Source organism: Aquila chrysaetos, chromosome 14 (assembly GCF_900496995.4).
Source record: "Aquila chrysaetos chrysaetos chromosome 14, bAquChr1.4, whole genome shotgun sequence".
Classification (NCBI taxonomy): Eukaryota; Metazoa; Chordata; class Aves; order Accipitriformes; family Accipitridae; genus Aquila; species Aquila chrysaetos.
The window spans coordinates 31,285,525-31,309,367 of NC_044017.1; the positions used below are offsets into that span (position 1 = coordinate 31,285,525).

Sequence of the window (23,843 nt, forward strand, 5' to 3'; positions counted from 1 at the left end):
AATGCCTCCTAAATAGGACACATAAATACCCTACCCTACGCACCCAGAAAGGCGGAAAAGATCTGCCCATAAGAAACATCTCCAAGCAAATTACCCTAATAAGAAGTTGGGAACAACTGACTGACTTACATAAAACAGGGAAATCTTTCTTTCAGTTGAGATCATTTTTTCTTTTCAGATGTTTAGGTAATGATGGATAAGCAATATGGGAAATAAACACATTTTTAAAACAATCTTGAACCCAGCAGTCCTATCACTCATGTATATTCTTTTAGTGACAGCGCTGCTCAGTTCTCCTCCGTTTCCCGTTGTCGTTGTTGATTTCCATTGCATAATTACTACATTACAGCACTTCTTAGACTGTGGCAAGCAAAATATCGCAGGCAGAGAATATAGTTTTAGACTGCAATATATATGTCAAATCCTCTCAAAGGCTAGAAATCTGCAATTACATGCTGAAATATTGCCTCACTTACCGACTGATATGGTCCAAACAGCAATTATTTTTGCAAAAGCCTTAGTTCTCGAGTTAAACCGGCTGTGATGGATGGGGTTTCGAATGGCAATATAGCGATCCAGCGAGATGGCACAGAGGTGCATGATGGAGGCAGTGGAGAAAAGCACGTCCAAGTAGATCCAAACCGCACAGAGCTTTGTAGGTAGAGGCCATGTGTATCCTGCACAAGAGAAAGTTGACATCAGCTAAGAATGTGGCAGACATCTTTTGTTATGACACATATGTCTTAGTGCACATACACATCCTTCTAGGAGGAGCTGGTAGTAAGTGATGAGTTCAATAGCAGGTACCTCACACTGTTTCAAGAAACCTTTTTTTTTTTTTGCTTACAACCTCCTAACTCTGTAGCTTTTGAGATTAACTCTGCTTCTTTCCCAGGCTACAGGCAGTGTATGTTTTTTTCTTTTTAATTCTATTTGCATAATGCTAATGCTTGATGTTATAATTAACCATTTCTGGCAGCAAACCTATGGAAAGAGAAGCAATGTTGTAATTGTAGACCTGCAAGTTCTCAATTTTGTTTTAGGTCTTTTTATACATGTAATTACTGCATTATTAACACCTGCTGACATGCAAAGCTGCCTTAATTCTGAAACTGAAACTTTAGATTTAGTGGCAGCTGAAAAAAGAAATTTCTTTTGTTGCATACTAGTGATATTTATCTCACCTCTCTTTAGGCACCTACCACATACTTAAATAAGGATATTCCCTGTATCAATGAATATTGATAGTCTCCTCCAGAGAGAGCAATCCAAAGCAAATGCATTAGTGTTTACCAATATCCAACCTACGTCTTTGCTGAAAATTAAGCCTTCCCTTTTTCCTTGTTCTTTCCACTAGCCATGAAGAATAATTGATTGCTGTCCTTTCTGGAAGCTATTGGAAGATGGCTATCGTGTCTTGCCTAGGTGTTTGTTGTTTTTTTTTTTTTCTCTTCCAGACTAAGCAAAGCCAATTCCTTTATCTTTTGCTTACAGATGATGCTTTTAAAACTTCTGTGCTTCTTGTTTCTCTGCCCTGGAACCTATTTAATTTATCCACGTCTTGCTTATTGTTCAGTGACCAAAACAGGACTCGGTACTCTCTCAAAGGCCTCCTGACTGCTGAGTGAAATACAAGATTGCTTCATGGCTCTTGCAGGGAATGTTCTTACTTACATGACCTGGAATGGTGGGTGCCTTTTGTATAAAAATATCATACTAGTGACGCATGCTTAGCTTATGATCCATTTTGACAGCCAGATCTTGTGCAGCATTCCTGAAGCCCGGACAAATTTCCCCAGCAGTAGTTGGTTTGCTCTCTTTTTCCTAAGTTGATATCTTTGCATTTATCCTCACTGAATGTTACTTGATCATCTCAGACTTTCTCTTCAGGGGTCCAGACGATTGTTGATGATTCTGATCCTGTCCCTCTGAGTGCTTGTCACCTCTCCCAGCTCGGTGCTTTTGGAAAACCGCGTAAGCTCACGCTCTATGCACTATCCGAGTTGTTAGGAGCCGTGCTGAGCAGAGCCCTGCAGGACCCCCATTCAAAGGCCCTTCTAGTCCTGCAGGGAACCACTAAGATCTCTCCTTGGAGCGAGTTTTGCAGTTATCCATGTCCTTATCTTGTGGCGATTTAATTTAGAGCGTATTACCTCAGCTGCCCCTGACAGTGCGGCATGGGGCAGTGCCAAAGCTGGTATTGTGAGAACAGGCTATTATTCGGGGGAGCGCCTGTCTCCTTTGGAGATACAGTACAAGATTTGCAACAGCAGGAACAGAGGGAGAGGCAGAGGAGCTAGGTCTGTGCCTAATTAAATTTAGTCTCAGTAAGCACGGAGGAGACCTATTTCTTGGTGCTCTTGGACTGCTGTAATACGAGCTGACCCTGACAAGTCATACAGCATTTAAGGGTATGTTTTATCTTGTTTTCTGGTCTTCCAATGGGGAATCTGGTCTCTGGAGTGTGTTACGTGAAGGCTGGCTTTCAGGGGCATTTCTTCCCAGCAGCATCTCTCTGTCAGGCCAGGCCAGTTTACACAGGGAAAAGTGATAAAGTATTTTTACACTTGACAACATGCATCTGTTCTCTTGCTTCAGTGGCCTTTGGGAATGCATTTGTCATATCCTTCTAGACCCCTTGTCCTTGCACTAGACCTGGATGGGGCAGGGATAAAACAGCATCCATCAGATAAACTACCTGGGAGACTACAGGGCCAGGAAAGGGGAAAACACATGCGAGGAGCCAACTGTGGATGCAGTAAGAGTTAGAAGGGTGTAGATAACATCCTCCAGGCAAGCCTTGGGACGTTTTGTGTGGCACATGGCGCAGGGCACCTTTGCCTTGTGCTGTGCTCTGGCCAATGTCCAATTCACTCCTCGACATAGCTAAGGGGAAACAAAACAAAACAAAGCAAAGCAAAGCAAAACAAAACAACCCAACCCAACCCAAAACAAACCATGACTGCAATTTAAAGATTGGATAGGCAGGGAAAGTTTTACAAGGTCCAGGATTTCGTGTAGTCCATGGGAGCTCCTGAGGTCTAGGAGTTCATATGAGGGAGTTGAGAGGCAGAGAGGGAGGGCAGGTAGCCCCTTGGATGAGATAAGATTTTCCTCCTGATGAAGCCACATATTAGCACCCAGGAGAGGAGAAATGTTTTCTCACAAGGCCTTTCAGGTGAGGAGGCAAACAAACCAAGCTGGCCAGGATGGCTGGGCGGCTTCTTGTTGGTAACAGGGCATACGAGAAAACTGTTTTGAGTGAAAGGCTGAGTGCTGCGAGGAAAGAAGAGAGGAGGGTCTGTAGGCAAGGCAGGAGACCCTGTGGACCGTCTTGCCTTGTCAGAAGCACATCAGCCGAGACCATGCCTGGGCTGGACAGGAGCCTTCTGAAATGCCTGGTCCTTCCACCGCAGCACGGAGTTATGCGGCATCTGCCAATAATCTGCTCCACGCTGTTGCTGTCACCCCATGGCATGGGACAAGTCTCTGAAGCAGGAGCAAAAGGCATCCAGCACCCTGTGTGGTTTTGGGTGGGAACCAGCACTCTTCAGCTCCATGAGTTTTCTGCTCTGTGGGCACGTCCACCTTGGCAGGACTTGCTGGGTGTCTTTTTTTTTTTTTCCACACGGCTGGTGTGGCCGGGCACCCGAACGGGAATTGCCCGCAGTAGCTGTAAAGCTCTCAAGAAGGAAATCATCTCTCTTTTGAGCAAAACAGTCACAATCCCCTTTCAAGGGGCTGTGGAGCACCCTTGTTCCACAGCCTCGGAGGTACCCCGGCAGAGCGGGGCACGTGCAAAGGCCCCCGTTTTGGGATCAGGGGTGTCAACAGGGTTGACGGGGCTAAACTTGGGCAGCTGAGGCCGAGCAAATGCTCCCGTGTAAGGGGAGGTTTCCCTCCGTGCCATCGCTGGTCGTCCTGGAGGTTGACGGTGCCCCGTGCCGAGATGGTTCTTCTGGTACCTGCGTGGACCACCGGCTGATTTTTCACCCCAAGTTACCCTGCAAAGGTCTCCCCTTCCCGACCTCGCAAGGGAAGAAGCAGGGAGAGAGGAGGCGAAGCCACCGCGCTCCCTTCCCTACGGCGTTAGGTGCCCCGCTGCCCCTCCGCGCCGGCGACGGCAAAGGAGGGCGACGCAGCCTTCTGCCGCGACGAGGGTTTTGGCTTCGCCTCCTGCGGAAAATCCCGCGTCCCGACCTCCAAAACGTTGCCAAACCGTGGATTTCGCGTGCCTCTTTCCTCGGCGGCGGAGCCCGACCAGCAGGAGTCCCTGTTGCATGTCTCAGGGAATCACGCAGCATTTAAAAGGGTTTCGCTAATCTCACCCATCGGACAATTTCTGCTCCCGCGGCTCGCTTTTACGTTGTCTCTCCCACCAAAGGTAATTGCACCGCTAAGGCAATAAATCACAACATTACACCGTCACCGATGCCAAATACAGTTTGCAAATGCTGCTGAGGGCAATCCGTGTAGAAATACTGAACCTGGGAAATAAACTTCCAGTTTTCTGGCTAAAATCTCTCTTAAGTCACAGGCTCATGCTTGGACCTTAGTCCCAAAATAGCGAAGAAATAGAAATCTTTGCAAACAACCTCACTTTCCTCCTGACATTGTCTGGCTTCTCCTTGAACTGTAGTAATTCAGTTGTGGCACTGGAAAACTCATTTCTCGAAGTTTAGGGATTATAATAGCCTGACAATATCGGTACTGAACTGCTGCTGGTACCTAGGCTGCTGCTTTTTTCTATGTGAGCTGTGCTGCAAGTGATTTTGGTGAAAATGAGAAGAAAGATCTGCTATCAATCACCTACAAGGGTATGAACTGCGAGTCATTATTCACTTAATTCTTAAATAACTTATCTTAAGAAACCATAGCTTTACATTTGTAAATGTGACTAAAAATTAGGAAAAAAATAATTCCCATACATTTTTTAACTCCCACAATATTTATTCCAGCATTTGCTGGTAAGTAGATGTCTAAGCAAGGTATTGGTGTTAAGAAAATTATTGACATTTGTACTACTTCATTAAAAAAAATTGAAGGGGTTGCCTACTTGGAATCTAAAGGTAGTCGTTAGTGCTTCTGTGCATATTTGCAGAGCAAAGTAACTGGCAGGACCCTACATTCTCGTTAGGAATATTGAAAATTATGAGCCAGGGGAAAAAAATGAAAGAACAGAGAGAATAAAGCATCTTCATATACACTTTAAGACAATTCACCCAGCAACTGAGTAATAAACTGATGTTCTGGACTGTATTTAAAATGCCTGTAACTGGAAATATAAAGTAGGAAAAGATTCAAGTACTTCACCTATTCTTACATCCATTAACCAATTACATACATTTCAACTTGTATGGAGTGATTACAATTTCTTGTGGTAAGAGAATGAAATAATAACAACAACAACATGTGCATGCAATTTTTAAAGCTTCTCAATACATGCAGTAGGTTACACAGCTAATACTCACCGTACAGTATGGTTAACATCGACACAGGCATGACGAGGAAACCCAGCAGCATATCAGCTATTGCGAGTGACATTAGAAAATAGTTAGTGGCATTCTGTAGTTTTTTCTCCAGTGACACAGCCATGATGACAAGAATATTTCCAGCAATGGTTAAAACAATCACTATCACTGTCAGCAAAGCTGGCCAGTTTTTCTGTGAAAGCTGAAACAGGGAAGAGTAGCACGGTGGACTCATGTTACTTTCACACGAAAGATTGGTTAGGTTTTCAGAGTCCACAGTCAAGTTAAAGAGATGTGATATATTAATCTCTCCAGCTCCATAAACATTTCTGTAGAGTCTTCTCTCATGATTTATTTGTATTAAGGAGTTTGCAGTTGGGTTCGCAGAGCAATCCTCGTCACAAAGAATATCCATTGCTAAGTCCAAAACCGGTGAGATAAATAGTGAAAAATAGGAGATTATCACCCTTTGTCACCATCAGGCTTTATATTCCTCAGCTGTCCATGCCAGAAGTTGAGGGAGCACAATCTTTTGCCGACTGTATTTTTGCCACTGGCGTGATGTAGGAAAACATACCAGAACTACTCCAAAAGCTGAAAGGTTTTGTTTTCAGTTCTGTAGGAATTCCACCGTTGGCATACATTGAAAATCCAGCTGAAAAGCAAAACCAAGCTGTAGGATAGAGAATGTGGACTTGAGACTTCAGAGAGCAAAAATGTTGGAGAAATAAGAGAAAAAACTTTTGCAACCACTAGGACTCCCCTCTGGAGCTACATCTTATTGCTATTGGTAACTGTAGTCACACAATTTTAAACACAGCAGTATTAAAATAGCTTGCCATACAAACCAGCAGAGCTCTCGCTTCCCTATTAAGAAAGTTGATTAAAGATTCCATCCAGCATCTTTCTCCTGAAATAATTAGATATGCTCGTATTTATAGTTCATCTTCCATAATATGGCTGATAGTCTCTGACTTCTGTTGTATTTCAGTATCATTTTCAGCCTCATATCAGAGATTACACATGCTGCTCCATGCTGATTTTTATAGCTAATCGTGCCTTTTGGCCCAGCCTGGCTTCAGAATGGAAATTAAACAACTAGATACTATGATAAAAAAACACAATTTAAGGAAGACTTACATTGTACTTCAGAGCCCACTCTCAAACTGCAATTAGGCGCACTCTGTACCCTGATTTACCATGTTCTTCGCTGTGTTTAGCCAGTTTTGTGTCCTCATTCTTCAGCCTCCTCCAAAATGGTGGTATTTGGAATAGTTTTTTGACTTCTAAACTGCACTCTTGAGTGAAGCCAGTGCCTGTGCTGCGAGGCTTGCTCTTTTCTTCTGAGAGATAGGCTGCTTGCCGACTCTTTCCTTGTGCATTTCCCCGCCCCAGGGCAAGCTATATTTAAAGTAATAATAATATCACAGCCTTTCTCGAAGTGACACAAAAGAAAGCGCGCACACACACAGAAAAAAAAGCAGCCTGCACGGAGGAATTACTGATTTCAACAGGAATGGAATTTCTTGCTCACTGCCTTGTTCGGTTTGTCAGACCTCCCACTATCTGGATGTCATAAACTGCAAGGTAGCAGCAGCAGAGGAGGGCAGGGGAGAGCAGACCAAAGAGGGTCTTTTTGGTAAACTAGCAGCTTTTGCAGGCTGTATTTCGGAGGTCCTCTGCTTGGGTGCTTTTTCAGTGCATGCTTTCCATTTGCAGAGGATGGCTTGTGAACACAGCTGCATGCAATTACAGTGTTTTACAGGATGCAGGCTTAAAAGAGACAAAACCTAAGGCTCGCGATGGTAGATACTAGTGAAAAATGTAAGTGTGAAGCTTTTGCCACGTAGAGGGGAAATTATGCCAGCCTTAAAAGGAAGGAGTTTCAGTCCCCTTCAGTTTTAACTCCAGGTCTGTGCTGACATGTTAATCAAATTGGCAATAGATATTTATAAAAAATTGAAGTCACTCTGATGTCACGCTCGTTTGTCAGGAGGTGGATGTAGCAGTTAACCCGAGCAGCCTGTCCCAAGCGAGTGTCCCAAACGAAGCAGTCCAATAAAGCAAAACGGCACACAGCAGAGGGGGGAACAAAACGGCCGTCCACCCTTTCTGCCTTGTACCTCCGCTGCCAGGACACACGTGAAGAAGCTGGCCACCTAACACAAAACCCACTCCCAGATTTGCTGAGACTTACACTTGCCGACATTTCAGCCGAGTGGGTCCGCTGCTGCCCTGCCCATCCTGAAATATATTGCAGATTTCCTTCATGTAGCGGGCAGCAGCTCCTATTGATGCCCACGTGGCATGGAAACGAGTCATCCCAGTACTTAAGTTTCCCAATCCCATAGGTGAGGCCAGAAGACTACCGGGCAACACAAGCTGGTAAAAAAAGGCTGATAATGCTGAGTTTAGCAAGAAATGTTTCAGCCCTGGCAGTCTGTCCAGGAGCCAGAAGAGGCCCTTTCCCTCTCTCCTTTAATACGATAATAACCAAATGGTTACTGCCTTCACCAGGGGAATTCGGCATCCACCCTCCAGAGGGTTTGGCAGCCGTTCCCGTGAAGATGCCCTCGACACGAGAGTGCAGGTCTGCCGCAGAGGCTGGGCTTCGCTTCTGCTGAACACGGCTACTGTGCAAAACAGGGCGCAAGAGCCCTTGGCTAGGGCTTCGTATAACCCCTTGTGAGGAACCCAGCTGTCCTGTTATTTTCTTAGCTGGCTCCCTCCGGGCTCTAACGACCCTAACTTAACAGTCATGGGCGGGAGGTACTGTTTTGAAGGTGAATACCCAAACTGTGGGGCAGAGGCTGTAGCTGCCAGCAAAGCCCAGCTTCACCAAGCAGATCTTTCTCCCTCTCCAAGGATGGGATGGAGGTTTAGGACCTGGTCTTCTACTTTCCTGAGTGAATGCGCTAAGAAATAGGCTGTGTGTAAAAGGCTTGTCAATCCTGATTTCACATCTGCAGCTCCCTGTAGACCTGAAGCAGATGCCTAAAGGACCTTACAGAGTGGCTTCATCTCCCCTTCACTGCAGTGGCATGACTTTCACTCAGATACTTCATCCTCCCTCTGCTCCAATGACTCATTTAAGACTGCAGCTCTACTCTGGACATCAGGAACATAAAAAGTGAGTGCAAACAGGCTGCATGTTGCCTTGTCCAAGACCTTTGCAGATACAGTCATAAGCTCTTCAGATAGGCACTGCACCATTTCTTTTGGTCTAGCTGTAGACACATCACCACAAGGTCTGAGTGCCTTCTGAACACTGCTCTGTCACCCCAGAAAACTATTTGACATATGTGAAACTGAGGCACAGGTAGATGAAATGTCTTTTTTAGCTTTGCACGTGAAACGTGGATGAGTCAGAAACCACCTTTGTGTAGCCCAGTACTTCAGAAGCAAATCTGTGATCTTACGATGTCTTCTAGCAAAGTATGTTGGATGTGCTACTGAGCACACGTATATTGTATTATTATCTCAGGATTTTTTTTTCTTTTTTTGACTGCAAAAACCACCCCTCCCGCCTCCCCCCCAAGAACCTGAAAATGGATTCCCTTCCATATAGTGTCATTACAGGGGTCAAGCAACAAAAAAGTATCTAACCTTCCTGTGCTGAACCCAGTGAAAGGAGGGTACCAGGGCTTCCACCGGTGCTCTTGTCTCCTTGCAGAACTGAGCATGTTCCCTGCCTTGGGAGAACCGTGAGCTACAACTCCTAGATGACGAGTCGTGTCTAAAGCCAGCCTTGACCATTGCCTTTCCTAAAGGTGAGCACCTCTGGAAAGCTGTAGGTCCCGTGATCTTCCATTTTTAAACAAACGAGCTTGTACTGCGATAGCAGCAGAGCCTCACACGCTGCAACCTGCAATCCCAGGCAGCACGTCTGCACTAAAAACAGGCAGCTGCAGTCTGTCCCAGTCTATGTAAATTCAGTGAAATCTTAGCTTAAAATGGCGACAATGTGGTCTGCATTAGACATAAAGCATTCTTTGGAAACACAGCTGGCACGGGAACAGTCTACATATTGCTTTTTAATTTCTGGAAGGCACCAGCGTATCAGATTCACGAGAGCCCCTCCTCTGTTCCCTGGCTCTGCTTGGAAATGTTGTGGGACATTAATCTGTCCTCTTGGGCAGGGTTTCTGTGCCTGGCATGGAGCACATAGCTGCTTCCTAGAAATGCTGCATTTCAACGATTTCATCTGAAAGACGAGAAGTAAAAAACCTAGTTTACATAACTCAAATTTGGTGTTCTCAGGATTATTTCAGGTATAAAAATCCCCGGGTTTTGAGTTCGCCATTGCTCTCCTTGACATTTTGAGTGGATTGTGTAATCAGTAAATGTATAAACTGCAGAGGTTAATCGTTCACTCTGACATCTAAAATTGAGGCAAGTGGAATGTGAATAATTTGGATTGTGGTCGAGACTCCTACTATTTGGTATCTCTGTTTACATTTATCAGGGGCTGTTGGAGCAGTTAATACTGTGGTGCCTCAAGATGTGAATCAGAGCCTAGTTACTACGAACCAGAACCAGTAACTAAACAGCTCTGCTCTCTTTTCGACGCATGCCCCGCAGCCGAGCTCGTTCTGGATCTCTCGACCCACGCCGTTGCAGTGAGGTGTGAACAGGTTGTCAAGACCTTCCCGAAATCCACGCGGGAGCGGCATCCCTCAACCTCGCTGTCCACAGGTGATGAACCCAATCGAGTGGGGTGCTGCGGCCCCAGCACCCGCTGTCCTCCCACCCCGCGGGCCACGGGTCCTGTTGACCGAAAACCTTCGGCGAGTAACTGGTGCGTTGTTGTGGGGGTCTCTGCTGTGGAACTGGCTGTCTGGACTGCTTTTGAGTGAGGACTGAATCTTAGAAGTTGAGGCTGAAGGGGAGGCTGGAATAACTCAGTTTAATTTCTAAGTGTAATATATACTAAGCAATCTCTAATAAGCAATTGTATATCATATATATAAATAAATAACTGAAACTTTCTAAACTTTCATGTCTATCCCACACGCGAATGTTAGTTTCAGTCTGTTCAATCCCAGGTGAAGCTGTGGTTTCTCTCTTACTTTTGAAAGCCTGATTGTCTCATGCATCCATGAGTTTTGGAAAGACGTGCAGTATTCCTGGTGATTTGTAGGGTGTCCGCCTTTCTAACCACGTGTTATTCTTTCAGGATCTGCAAGTTACTCCGCATACTTACAGTCCCAACAAGGAGGTAAATGTGAAAAAAAACCCTGGAGCACCTTAAGGCACATCTTTTATCTGCCTAAACCTGTTGCACTGAGATCAGTAACATTGCACCTGCGACCCCTTTTAGGTTGATACGATTCCAGTGTGATTCCAGTGGAGCTCAATGGAATTGCTGTGGCATAAAACTGATGTAATGATCAGTTGGCTGGAAATTAAAGCGGGAATTTTTTATTTTTTTTTCTCATGCAGTTTTGACTATTTAAGCATTTCTTTTCCCATATCAAAATTTTTTTCATGGGAGGAAAATTTCCGAAGAACTTCAGTTTGGAAGTATCAAAACATTTTGCTTCAGTCTTGTTGATCTAAATGTAACATTTTAATATTGTTGAATTAAAAAATGTTTTCTTATAAGCTAGCTAACTGGCTGAGATGCAAATTGTCTTATTCCCTTATTCTCCTGGACAATTTATATCCACCATAACAGCAAGCCCAGAGGCGGTTTCAAGTTGAACTGAGTTGAAATAAAATATTCTTGTTCAGTTAAAAAATAAACTGAAATGTTTGATTTGGGTCAAGCCCATGTAGTGAAGGATATATTTTGTTTTGATTTTCCCGAAGGAAACCTGAATGCTTTGGGCAAGATTAATTTTTTCTTGCATAAAAAGTTGATTCTGCGGAAACTTAATTTCCCGCTGGAGGCTAAAACTGCTGGGGAGTGTCCGTTAAGCTTTTTTTGCTGAAGCAATGAATGGCCTCTGATGCTTTAGGTGGAACTCTGCAGCCTTATTTAAAGAAACCTCTCTAAAAATCTATGCTCTATTTTAGTGAAACCTGAAATGACAGGTTCTTCTTCATGTCTTTCTCTCAGCTGTAGATATTAACTATTTATATATTTGATGATAGCTTTTATATCACCAGAGGCCTCTGCAGAGTTTTGATTTACTAAAACACGTTTGGCTTTAGATATTTTCATTTCAGCTCTGCTAGGAAGAAGCTGGCGGGTTGGCTTGTTCTGAGACAGTATTATGCTGTGTTCTGATCATCTGAGTTACAAATTGGCCAGTTCCTCTGTAGGTGAAATTTTATTTCATCCAAACACACATCAGCGCAAATCCCATGACATAAAGCTCTATATTCCAGCATTAGTACCAGAATCTCTTCCACTAATTTTTTCCTCAATTTAAACTGCCAAGCAGTAGTGAGCATTTTCTACTTGATTTGCTTCAGTTTACTGCTTATAGATGCCCTTGCTGCCCACAATTAACACTGGTCATCATCCAAAGCCTGTATCACCTCAGCTGTTACCCAGTGAACTAACGTCCTTTTTAATGGGGTGATCAAAACCATACACCATATTGCAAAGGTGGTTTTGCGGGAAATTTCTGCCAAGCCAGCATCGTCTGCGGGGAGTCTTACATGTCTGCTAAAAGCTGTTTTTTCCTTTCATCAGGCGATAGACACTGCAGAAGAAGGTGGGTGCACTTCATCCTTCCTTCCTTTCCCCTCCTCCAATAACTTCCATCACTTTATAAAAGATGACAAAGTTTTTATTTTTTTCCTGTATTCACTGCTGATGCTTACTTGTAATTTTAGATCCTGCAGTATTCAAATTAGACTTTTTTCCCTCTCAAGGTCAGTACAATATTACAAAAGGAAAACAAAAGCTATTGCAATTTTTGTGTTCCAGGCACTGATTTGTCTGTATTTCTCTGGGCTTTTTTTTCCCCTTGTTTCTCTAGTAGCACATAAGCAGAAAAGCAAGAGTAAGCTGAATCCATGAGGACCTTGCTACATTTCTACTTGGACATTGATGGATGGAGAAGCATTTAAAAAAAAAAAAAGTCAATATTGAATCTGAAGAGGTGGGTCACCTCTGCTAGTTTAGCAGCATTATGCGGTGGCAGGGAGTAACCCAAATATGTTTGTACTTCCCACCCCCCCAGAAGCTCATGGGTTCCCCAGCGTATGGCAGACAGTACCAGAGATCTGTGAAATAGGTCAGGACCTGCCAGACCAGCAGGAGTTAAGATTACAAATATTTTTTCTCTGCATACCTTTCTTGCTCTTTAAATATGGCAGAACCAAACAGCTGCAGCCCTGAAGTGATGATCTTAAAAAAATAAATATAGCTGCTATTTGTTACAGCTCTCTATTCAAACGGGCAGGTAACTGCTGTTATGTTTTCCCTTTCTTATTCCTGGGATAGCACATTTTCCAACTTGTTAAGTTACAGTGTGTAATTTATAACCATCAAAGTGGAAAACATTATGCAGCGCATGAATTAACATCAGTATGAATGTCTGTTACTGAATGTGTGCTACATTTCTAGAAATATACAGTTATTCCTCCTTGGCAAACCTAAGATTTTTGCTATCAGGTTTTGTTTAATTATATTTAACTGATTAGAGCAGCTTTAAGGAATGCATGCAAGAGTTCTGTAAAGGTCTAATAGGACCCAATAGGTCTAATTTTGTGTGAAATTAGGCAAAGTTGTTGTCTTTAGGCAAACATAGTCCAGCATTAAATCAAGGTTGTTTGGGCAATGTGGACTGGCAAGAAGATGCAAACTTGTTACACAGACACACCGGTTGATTGAGTCCTTAAATATTAGTCATGATGTTGTGGCTGTGGCTTGTCAACAGTGTTAGTTAGCATTATAGGCTGGGATCCAGTCTGCCTGTTTAAGATAGATATCCACCTAAATAATAGGTGCATAGCAAAACAGTTGCCTTAATGGAAAGGCAATTGAGTCTCTCCACTGAGAGTCAATGGAAAAGCTTCTATCGATTCTGTGGCAGAAAATTTAGGGGCACTCGTTCACTGGACTGCTGTGCTGGATCCCACCCTTTAATCATGTCATGTAAGGCGGCGATTCATATATCAAGCTGCAAATTGTAGCTTCATAGCGTCTGGTTCTTAAGACAGTGAGAGCCAAGACAGATCTGCAAAATAGATTAAAAGAACTGTGTTACCTCCAAGTATGTAAATAGTTTTTTACATCTAGATGCAGCACTGTCTGAACTAGTTGGCTCAGCTCAACTGACTGTGCTGAGACTTCGCTGTTACTTCCAATGTTTCAAATGCTGTATTTCTTGCAAAATAATTTTACTATAATTTCAGGTGTTCTGGAGGAAATGTAGCATCCTTTTGGCTTAGTGGTGCAACTAATTCCCACCTTCTTTTTTCGATGCAGTTTGTGAACAGGTACTCTCTGCAGAGCCTGTAAAATTCTGCTGTGAAGGTCCTGGGGAGATCACAAAAACTTACAACTTGATTTGTAAAAGAAGATGTTATTATTTACCTAGTTTAATAGACACTGCTTTATCTGTGCTCTAGCTCCTGCATACCCCTGGAATCCAAATGTTTTCCTTCAGAACACTTAAGGCAATCAAAACTATTTATTTAAAGCACTGAATCACTTAAGGAAACAAGTGGAATACTACTGAAAGCTAAAATATTTTCCAGCGGGGTTTGATATCTTTGTAAACATTTTGGCTTTCATTTTCTTCCTACTCATTTTTGAGTCCACCAAGGATCCAAATATCAAGTTTTCTATCAATTTCCACCAGGGATGCAAGTAAGTTGGAGTACAAGTGGAGAACCTGATCACCTTATGTAGTGCAATTTATACCCTCCCACACTCTAACATATGCCTGACCACCACTGTATTATGGAGTCCAAAAAAAAGACTGACTTATGTTACAGCCTTTTAGTAAAATCCACACTCACTGGGCATCTCCATACCTTACACGCCAGTATTGTACAAACATGGGCTACAGCTGAGCATCAGAGCCGTGCGGGGCAGGCACGGGAATCCCTGAGGGCACCTCTGATCTGAATGTTAAATTAGCTTTATTTATTTTAAATTAACTGAGCCTGATGTCTCTCTTGTACTGGAATATGCCTTCTTAATGATGCTTCCTCGAAAGCTGTTGATGAGAGGCAGGAATGAGGGAACGGTCATTACCATTAAGAGTATTAAAGTGTTGAATGGTTTAAGTTATTGCCTTTCTTCCAACCACGAGTTTTTATAATGTCTATTAATACAATATAGGGCAATGCAAAGTGGCGGGACCTGCAGACGAGGAAGTGAGGGGTGTATAGGAGGATGGAGAAGGATTTGATGTTTGATGGGTGAAGGGGAGGGAAGGAAGATCTACCTATCAGTTATGGTCTGCAGCTTCATAAGAGTCAGGTATCAGGTATGCAGACTCAGATGAGTCTTTGACAAAAACTCCCTTCCACCTCCTGCGGCCAGCTAGATTCCTTTGTAAGCCCAGGAATGACCCTTTCCCACAGCCATGGTTTGAAGTTTGTTGCTTCAAATGCAAAAACTCACAAAGTAAAAAAAAACCAAAAACCCAAGATTAGATCTCTGTCCAAAAGAGTCTTTAGGGTCCTGGAGAGCTCTCTTTAAAGTTTTAATCCTTTCTTGGCTTTCATACACAGTCAAGTCCTTATTTTAATGCCCTTTTCATCCTTCAGTATTTCTTAGACTACTTTATCTCCATATGTTTGTCAGGCACGCTGTAGAAAGAAAAACTTCTCCAAGTAACTTAGTCCCATGTCCCTGTTTGAACTAAGAAAAGGAAAGCTTGGCAGGGCAGTACAGCGTCTTTCAAACCACTGGTAAACAAATGTAAATGGAAAATCTCCTGTGTGTTTCCAGGTGGAAAACAAAGTTTTCCAGGGAAACAGCTTGTCTGAGCCAGGTTCTGCAGTAGGGCAGAATCTGGCCCATAAGGTTCTTCTTACTGCCGTTTCCCAAGGTGCTGTGCCAGTATGCTTTCCTGTCTGAGACTGACTTTTAATACCTCTAACACTGGAAATCCAGTGAGAGTCTGAGAGAAAACAGCGGAGAACCTGCCTTTGTAAAGGAAGGCTTGGAATGGACAGGTGAGCTTTCAGTAGAAACTATGTGTAGGCAAGAAGTCATCATTAGTTGCACAGGTTATAGCGGGGAGCAAATTCAGAATAGGGATTCGTGATCTTTTGTTTGCAGAGGCAGGCTCCTGGTGCTACTGGAAGTCCCACCGCGCACTGCTTGGCAGAGGTTAGAGGCTGCGTGTTTATATGTGTCTGGTTTTATTTATAGGGAGATTTTGGATTGCACAATCCACAGGAAAAAAAGGCAGTGGGAAAAGTTCACCTCCTTTCCAGGTTGCCTTGTAGGAAGAGTTAGTATGAACACAACTCGTTTATCAGCACCGTATTGTTTAGTACAGTCAGGAGTTGTGCCTGGGGCAGTTTGGAAGTGAAAAGGACAGAAGTGCCTACAGCATGTTGACTTTGGAGAGACACTTCTGCTATAAGGACGTTGCTTCTGCCATTTGTGTCTTATACCTCGTCCCCAAGAAATACACCGGGAGGGGAACAGAAAGCAAACTGTTCTGTGGTGCCGGAAAATTTCAAGGCTACGAGACATACCCGGCACACGCTGGGTGCAATCAATACATCACACAGGAGAGCTGCAAGCATCGCACCGAATTGCTTCTTGGATGCTCCGTGTGTGGTGTTTAATGTAACACATGGCATTACAATGCAAGATTCAAGCCAGAAGTTTGCCTCTGAAAGTCGATAGGGCATCCACCCAAAAAACCTGACAGGAGATGAGCCTTGTATTGTTTTCTAATGGCCAAAACCCCTGGGCCCTGCCAGTCTGGCAAAGTCCGATTTCTGAGTCAAGGGCTGCTCAGGGAATGCCTTTTTCCTGTAAATACGTGCTTAAATATCAGACTGCTGAACTGGCGCATCCGGCTTGAATTATTCTGAGCTGGTGATAGGTGAACAAAGAAAACGGCATGATCCAAGACAAATAAAGGAAGACTTTGTAAAAGCAAGTTCTTTTTCCTAACAGTGAATTCCCTGAAACCAATAGTGTTCCCACTTATGTGAAATTAATAGACAATCAAGCTCCCACAAAATGTAAGCTAGAGAATGCGGGGCAGAAGTTCCTGCATCAAAATGCATTAACTATCTCAGTGACTCGAGGTCCTAAAAAGAAGTGATCCAGGCCTATTTTATGGGCTGCGCTCTGCAAGGTGCTTTCTGGCATGGGGACACAAGGCTTACTGGGACTTGTAGGTGGCTCTCCAAAATAAACACATCAGTGCTACCCACCACACTGTCCAGACTATGGAAAATTAATTATTATCGAGAGTCATAGAAACTAGAAATCAGCCTGGTGCATTAGGAAGGCCATCCCAGGAGGCCCTGAGCTCCAGGAAAATGCAAACATGAAGCTGGAAAATGGTGCATCCCTCCTGCCTGCAGCTGCCTGGGACGGGGCTCCCCGTTTCCCCATCCTGCTGCTGCTGTTTAGGTATGTTGTTCCAAGGTCCCGTAACGTCCCTGGCATCCATGTGTGCTGGCAAGTGAGAGCAGTTGGTTCTGTAATGTCCAAACCAAATAGCAAATTACCGCCTGAAGTCTGCTTTCTGTCCTCCTGCCCCCAGCTTCTGGGATGAGCTACTGGTCTGGCTTCACATGCACGGTGTAGCCGCTGCCTTTACGAGATAAGCAGCTCAGCGCTTGCACCCTGTGTCTCTGTCTCACGCATGCTCCCTGGTAAAGAACAGGAATGAGCCGTTAGATTAAAAATTTGAAAATTGGAAAAGCTCCGGGGTGTATCATCATCTGGCGAAAAAATCCCATCATTACACTGCTACTACAGCATCCACCTTATTTGTGCCTCCAACTCAAATGCATTAAACTTAATTACAAGTAGTACAACTCCAAGCCAGATTTAACATATTGGGATAAGAAAAGCTTTAAAAAAAACACTCTTTCATTAATAATTTAAACTGCCTTTGTGCTGGCAACAGAGGAAAGCAAAGTGATGCCAGCCTGTGGGACACAGCGCAAAGAAGCAATCTTAAACTCTTTTAATAAACACATGCAAATCTTGAGTTTGTGGTCATTTATTGCATGTCCCTGGCAGTGCAGGACTGCTGCAAGCGGTGTGCTTCTGTTGAATCAGTGTAGTTCTCCACACCCCAAGCAATGGGACACCCACTTCCTAGAATATCTTCCTATGTAAAGACTTTTTTTTTTCCCCTCCACAATGGGCAGTTTAAATTCACCTTGTGATTTCATCCACTGTTCCTAATTGCATTCTTTCTGCTGAAGGAGGTAACTCCCCTTGGTGGTCGGACCCTTCAAATATTGATAAGAAAATTGCTATGTCCCTTTTCTTTTGTAGATGTGTTTAAGCTCACTTCTATGCATATTTAGCCTTTTAAATCTTTCTTCCCGCTGCCTCTGCATCCTTTTTGCTGCCCTGCTTTTACGATTTCTCACAGTGCATACGTCTTAACATTTCAGCTTTGATGGCAATATGCAGTCAGGACAAGTTTGCCAAACCTTTGTATCCAAAGTGGAAGATAATTAATCCTATTGTTCTTCCATTTCACAATTGGAGATGGACAATTTGCTTTTGCTTGGACTCTCTTCCCACCACTTTCTGGGCTGGAATGGATTGTCCCCCCAGTGCAATTTCAGCCACATTCAGTCCTTGAAATTGTGTTTGCAGCTTTTCCCCTTAAAAACAGGGCAGGGGGAAGGAAAAAAAGAGAAAGTGAATTACGAGCTTTTGCCCTTCCCATTCCACAGCTGTTTCATTCCATCATTAACCCCGTCAGTGCTAAAAAGGTTTGGGAAAAGTCAGGCACCGGAGGAGGCTGGTGACAAGCAAAGGGGATAAAGCAAGGCAAATGCTTTGGAGGACTGGTGAGCATCAGTGGGGAAAAGACAGTTTTGAGCAGGAGAGCTGCAGAGGGTATAGCGAGGATCACACTGGGAGGTTGAACTGGGAGGCCAAGTGGGCAGGAGGTGGCAGGAGGAAGAGATATGGCCGCGGCGGCTGATGGGATGGAGGGATAGCGGGGGAGAGGGAAGTGGTGCGGTACCGCTGTCAACTAAATTTGTGGCCTGCTGGATGTGCAGGGTGAGAAAAGCAGACTTCATGGTGCAGCAGAGAACATGGGAAAGCTGGATCTGTAACCTCAAAAAAGGACTAATGTTCTCAGAAAACCTTCTGTACTAAGAGTACATCTTGATATAGGATGACGTGGCATGGTAGGGTGGAGCAGAGTGAATGGGCTTTAAGATGGAAAAGTCTTCCACCACCATGTGCTTGAGATAGCAGGGCACTATAACAAAGAAGATTGGCAGAGGTAAGAGCTTTAATGATAAAACTCCCCTCAGGAAAGTAAGAGGACCCCAAGCGCTAAGGGGAATCACTGTTCAGGGATTCCTCTTGTAGTTTATAGCACTACAAGGGGAATATTCTGCTATTACTGAAACATCCCTCCAGAGGAGAAGCGCAGGGGCATGCATCTAATGTGGTAGGAGCTACAATATTTGGATAAAATTGTGAAAACAACCTCATCTTCAAGGATCCTGCCTGTTCCTCCAGGATGACAGGTATTCTGAAAAATATTCACTGTTGTGATTAGCGTAAGGAAGCCTTGTATACCAGTTGGTTTTGTTTTTAGCTCCATGATGCTTAATGGCCACAGAAATTTCCCAGGGGGTGACAGCCAGAGAAGCATCAAGCAACCTACCGGGGTTGCAAGCAACCCACTGGAACAGGTTAGCATGTAAAACACGCTGTTCAACATCTCTGTCAGCAACATGGACAGTGGGATCGAGTGCACCCTCAGCAAGTTTGCAGGTGACCCTGAGCCGAGTGGTTCGGTTGACGCGCCTGAGGGACGGGATGTCATCCAGAGGGACCTGGACAAGGTCGAGACACGGGCCTCATGAGGTTCAACAAGGCCAAGTGCAGGGTCCTGCCCCTGGGTCGGGGCAACCCCCAGTGTCAACACAGGCTGGGGGATGACAGGATTGAGAGCAGCCCTGCCAAGAAGGACTTGGGGGTACCGGGGGATGAAAAGCCGGGCGCGAGCCGGCAACGTGCGCTCGCAGCCCAGAAAGCCGACCGTGTCCTGGGCTGCATCCCAAGCAGCGTGGGCAGCAGGTCGAGGGAGGGGATTCTGCCCCTCTGCTCCCATCGGGTGAGAGCCCACCTGCAGTCCTGCGTCCAGCTCTGGGGTCCTCAGCACGGGACAGACGTGGACCTGTCGGAGCGGGTCCGGAGGGGGGACACGAAAACCATCAGGGGGCTGGAGCACCTCTGCTATGGAGAAAGGCTGAGAGAGTTGGGGTTGTCCAGCCTGGAGAAGAGAAGGCTCCGGGGAGACCTTACAGCAGCCCCCCAGTACCTAAAGGGGGCTTATAAGAAAGATGGAGAAAGACTTCTTACCAGGACCTGTAGTGACAGGACAAGGGGCAATGGCTTTAAACTGAAAGAGGGTAGATTTAGATTAGATGTAAGGAAGAAGTTCTTCACTGTGAGGGTGGTGAGACCCTGGCACAGGTTGCCCGGAGAAGCTGTGGCTGCCCCATCCCTGGCAGTGTTCAAGGCCAGGTTGGATGGGGCTTTGAGCAACCTGGTCTAGTGGAAGGTGTCCCTGCCCGTGGCGGGGGGGTGGAACGAGGTGATTTTTAAGGTCCCTTCCAACCCAAACCATTCTGTGATTCTATGAAAAACAATGGTTGTTTTGTTTTGTTTTGTTTTGTTTCTGAGCAATTTTTACATATTTCTTCAGCTGCCCTCTTCTTCACAGGATTTTAGCCACATTTCTGCTTTTTTCTTCTTTACATGTGCAATCCAGATTTTCCTGCTGGAAATAGTCTCCAACAAACAAATATTGAAGTGTTAAGCAAGCTTGACCCTTCCTATTTTAAGTCTTTGGCACTGTCACACCCATAAGCATCCAGGGAAAAAATGAATGTAATTTCCCAAAGCATAATGACAGAATTTCCCAAACAGTAAGCTAGTCTGAGGTAGGAAGTTTCTTTTTTTGATTACTTAATGACCTACATTCATTAGTCATAGTGGTGTCACCATCCCTTTTTCCAGCTGCATGTACTTGGGCAGGGTTTTGGACAGTGCAAGCGATCTCATTTTGCAAGATGCTTTGTGTTCACAGTCCAGCTGGATGTTCCATGGTATATGGATGGGAATTTTCATATGAGTTAACTGCATGCCTGCTTGAGCACAGGAGCAAGGGGTTGGGCAGTTCGTCCATGTGAAGCAATTCAGCAGTCAATGTTGAGGGTCTGTGAGTGATTGCTGTGAACCATCAAATATCTCCCTTCCTCTTCTAGGCAGGAAAGTATTTATAGGTGCTTACCCTGTCCTATACATACAAATAAATGAGCAAAACAAAGTAAGACTGCCCCTGAATGTAATTCTGACAGCTTGTTTATACCCAGCACCTCAAGAAACGTTGAATTGTTCTTGCCTTGTGGGAAGAAAAATAAACCTATACTTGGGCAGACTTACAGGGCAGATTTTGCCCAAGGGGTGCATGGCCAGTGGTGTGTTCTTATCTATATTTGATGCACCTGGTGATCTCAGACCTATCAGTATGTTTTGTAAGTTACTGAACGTGTTTTTTTCACAGAAGTCTGTGCATTTGGCCACCCTAACTTTGACTCCTTCATTCATTCGCTCTCCATGTTGGTTTTCTGACTGCATGTTCTCCCTGCCACAGCAGGGTCTTGAGAAATTGCTCCTGAAAACTGATCTGAAATTGCAAGGAGTCCTACGTGTCTGCTTCCCAGGTATCTTTACATAATATTATATTGTATCTGGTACTATATTTTACAAGCCACACTGGAACAGCTTAGTAGTTTAAGCTTTGTCTTAAAATTTAAAAAAATCCCCTCTTGGTTTGGAAAAAATCTCTTTTCTCACTTAAGATGAGGAATAAATCTTCTGTCTGTGGCGGCAACTGGTCAAGCTACAGAGCTCTGATAGTAACAGAGAACATTTTTCTGCCTAAAGTTTTATCTGGGAGGTAATCACTTTAACTGGTGTCTGCTTAAGGATTTAAAATTCCCAGTGCCTTCATTCTAGCACAGCCTGATCTGAAGGATGGCAGATCAGCAGACAGAAACCAGGCTAGGAAGAGGCAAGACCTTCAGCTGTGACCTGTTTTGGCTGCAGCGTTGTTGGAAAGAGAGGTGCCCGTAGTGGTATTAGCCGAGCAGTGGCCCACCCTGGAAGCCACGTAGGGATGACAGCGCTGCTGTTGAAGAAGCGTTGAGGAGGACACAAGGCATTGAGAAACAGCAGTGATGAAGCACCAAACATGCCCTGAGAGAGGACAGGTTGAGCGAATGCAATGTGAGGAGAACGTACTGTGAGAGGAGAGGTGCTGACTCGCTTATCCTTGCTGGATATTTGATGCGAAGGCACAGTGAGGCATTTTTCACTAAGCAAATCCAGCACAGAGTGGTTGGGAATGAAGGTCCTAGACAGGACTGCTTTAATTTTCATCTGTGCAAAAAGCTGGTCCTCCAAAGCCTCTTCTTACTGAAAGAGAAAACATGATGGGAATCATATATAGATTTGTGGGCTGGTAGAGTTTTTCCACCCTGGTTTGGTTGAAATAGTTGGGGGTTCTGTGTTTGGTTTCCATTCCTACCTGGTGAAGCAGTGTAGCGTGAAGATGGGGTATCCCGCTGCAGACATGAACTACTTCGGTGTTACTGTACAATGGAAACAGAACATATCGGCACTCCAGAAAAGCAACAAGTAAGTGTAGGGGCTTAACTCAACAGCAAAGATTCAGTTTAGTTGATTATTAGCGGAGGTATACAAGACGGGATGATAGAGACAGAAAATATTTCTACACAGAAGAAATGGAAGTAGCAAAGTCTAAGCAAGGAAAAGGGTGGAACAGAAACAGGTTGAAGCCAAGAGACAATTTTTCTTTCACTGTCTTACCTCCTTCCCTTTCTGGAGAAATCCACCACAGGGAACCTTGTGAATGAGGATTTTAGAAAATACACAGATGACAGCAAACGTTTTGCATTGAATTAGACTCAATGTCCAGAGAGGTTTTTTTCTCATTTCTAGCATCCATCTCTAACAGTGGCAGTCTAGAAGATGGCAAAAAAACCCTAAATCCTGCTGTAATTTTTACTTGTACAGGCACAAACTTGTTCAGAACAATATTGGTCTGAGGAAGCACAGAGAATACCAATTTCTGATATTTCTTCTTCCATCAAAATCAGATGAAATGCTGAATTCAAAACAAATGTACCGATTACAGCATTAAGGTATGATTTATAAAAACTACAGTACAGTCAGTGTAATGTCATACTGGTTTGGTAATGTACATGCCTAAATCAGCTGTATTTTGCACAGCTCCATATCCTTATTTTCAGATTAAGTTCTTCACAGTTTGTAGCTTTTCCAGCTAAAATTTCATCCCCTGCTTTAGAAGACTAAACTAATCTTCATCTCATGGCAACGGCTCTGGTTGGCATCCTAATGCTGCTGTTGCCAAATGATTTTGTGATGATACACATTCATATTAAGCTAAATTAGGGGTAGGAGTCATGCACTGAAGTTACAGTACATATCATCATCACAGAGTGGGAAATTGTTTGATTGAAACAATTTCCTATTTAGCCACAGCGAGCAGCTCATAAGCTGTTCAGGGCTTTGCACGTGGGAAACATGCAAAGGAATTTAGGACTGAAAAAGGAATACACTGATGACCAGACCCTCATCCAGCATATAATGGCATTGCCGGTGGAGCATGCAGCCCTGATCTGAATGGGGAAGGAGGTGTATAAGACTCAATGCATTAATCATTGCAGGTTCACTTGCTGGCATGGACAGAGAGAAGACGGTGTGGTACAGACTCCACAGTATCTTGGAAAATTCACTGCTGGCCATAACTCTTTGGAATTCAGCAGAACCAGCCTGAATTACACAAGATCATATCTTGACCTTAAATGATAATCAATTACATGATTAGTCATTGACATAAGATATCTACTAGAGCTGTTTGGAAAAGAAAACATTCTTTAGAAAAATATTGAATTTTTTTTTAAAAAAAGGAATATATATTTGATTAAGAAAAAGAAAGGTTTTTCCTCAAAATCTGAAAGCATTTGAAAGAGAGCAAAGCTTTCTGCAGGAAGGTTTTGTTTATAAACCCCCCCTAATTTTCCCATTACTGCAAAGTGTGAATCGAAACCACTGGATGAGTCCCAGTGCTCGGGCGCGGATGGTCTTATCAGACTTCTGTACCAGCAGAACCACGAGCTCCCTTCCCTGCAGGGTCTTTGCTCAGGAACAGGCAATGAGAAGAT

The 23,843-nt window shown here is 44.1% G+C and overlaps 1 protein-coding gene across 1 annotated transcript in view; it reads right to left on the reverse strand.

Moving 5' to 3' along the window:
* The window catches only part of HTR2A (5-hydroxytryptamine receptor 2A), a 29,016-nt gene extending 22,418 nt beyond the window's left edge, over nt 1-6,598 (reverse strand). The window contains exons 1-2 of the mRNA XM_030036695.2: nt 5,472-6,598; nt 477-677 (exon numbers count right to left, since the gene is read on the reverse strand). Coding sequence (XP_029892555.1) covers nt 477-677; nt 5,472-5,886 — 616 coding nt within the window. The 5' untranslated portion in view covers nt 5,887-6,598. The remainder of the gene's footprint in view (nt 1-476; nt 678-5,471) is intronic.
* Between the last annotated feature and the right edge of the window lie 17,245 nt (nt 6,599-23,843).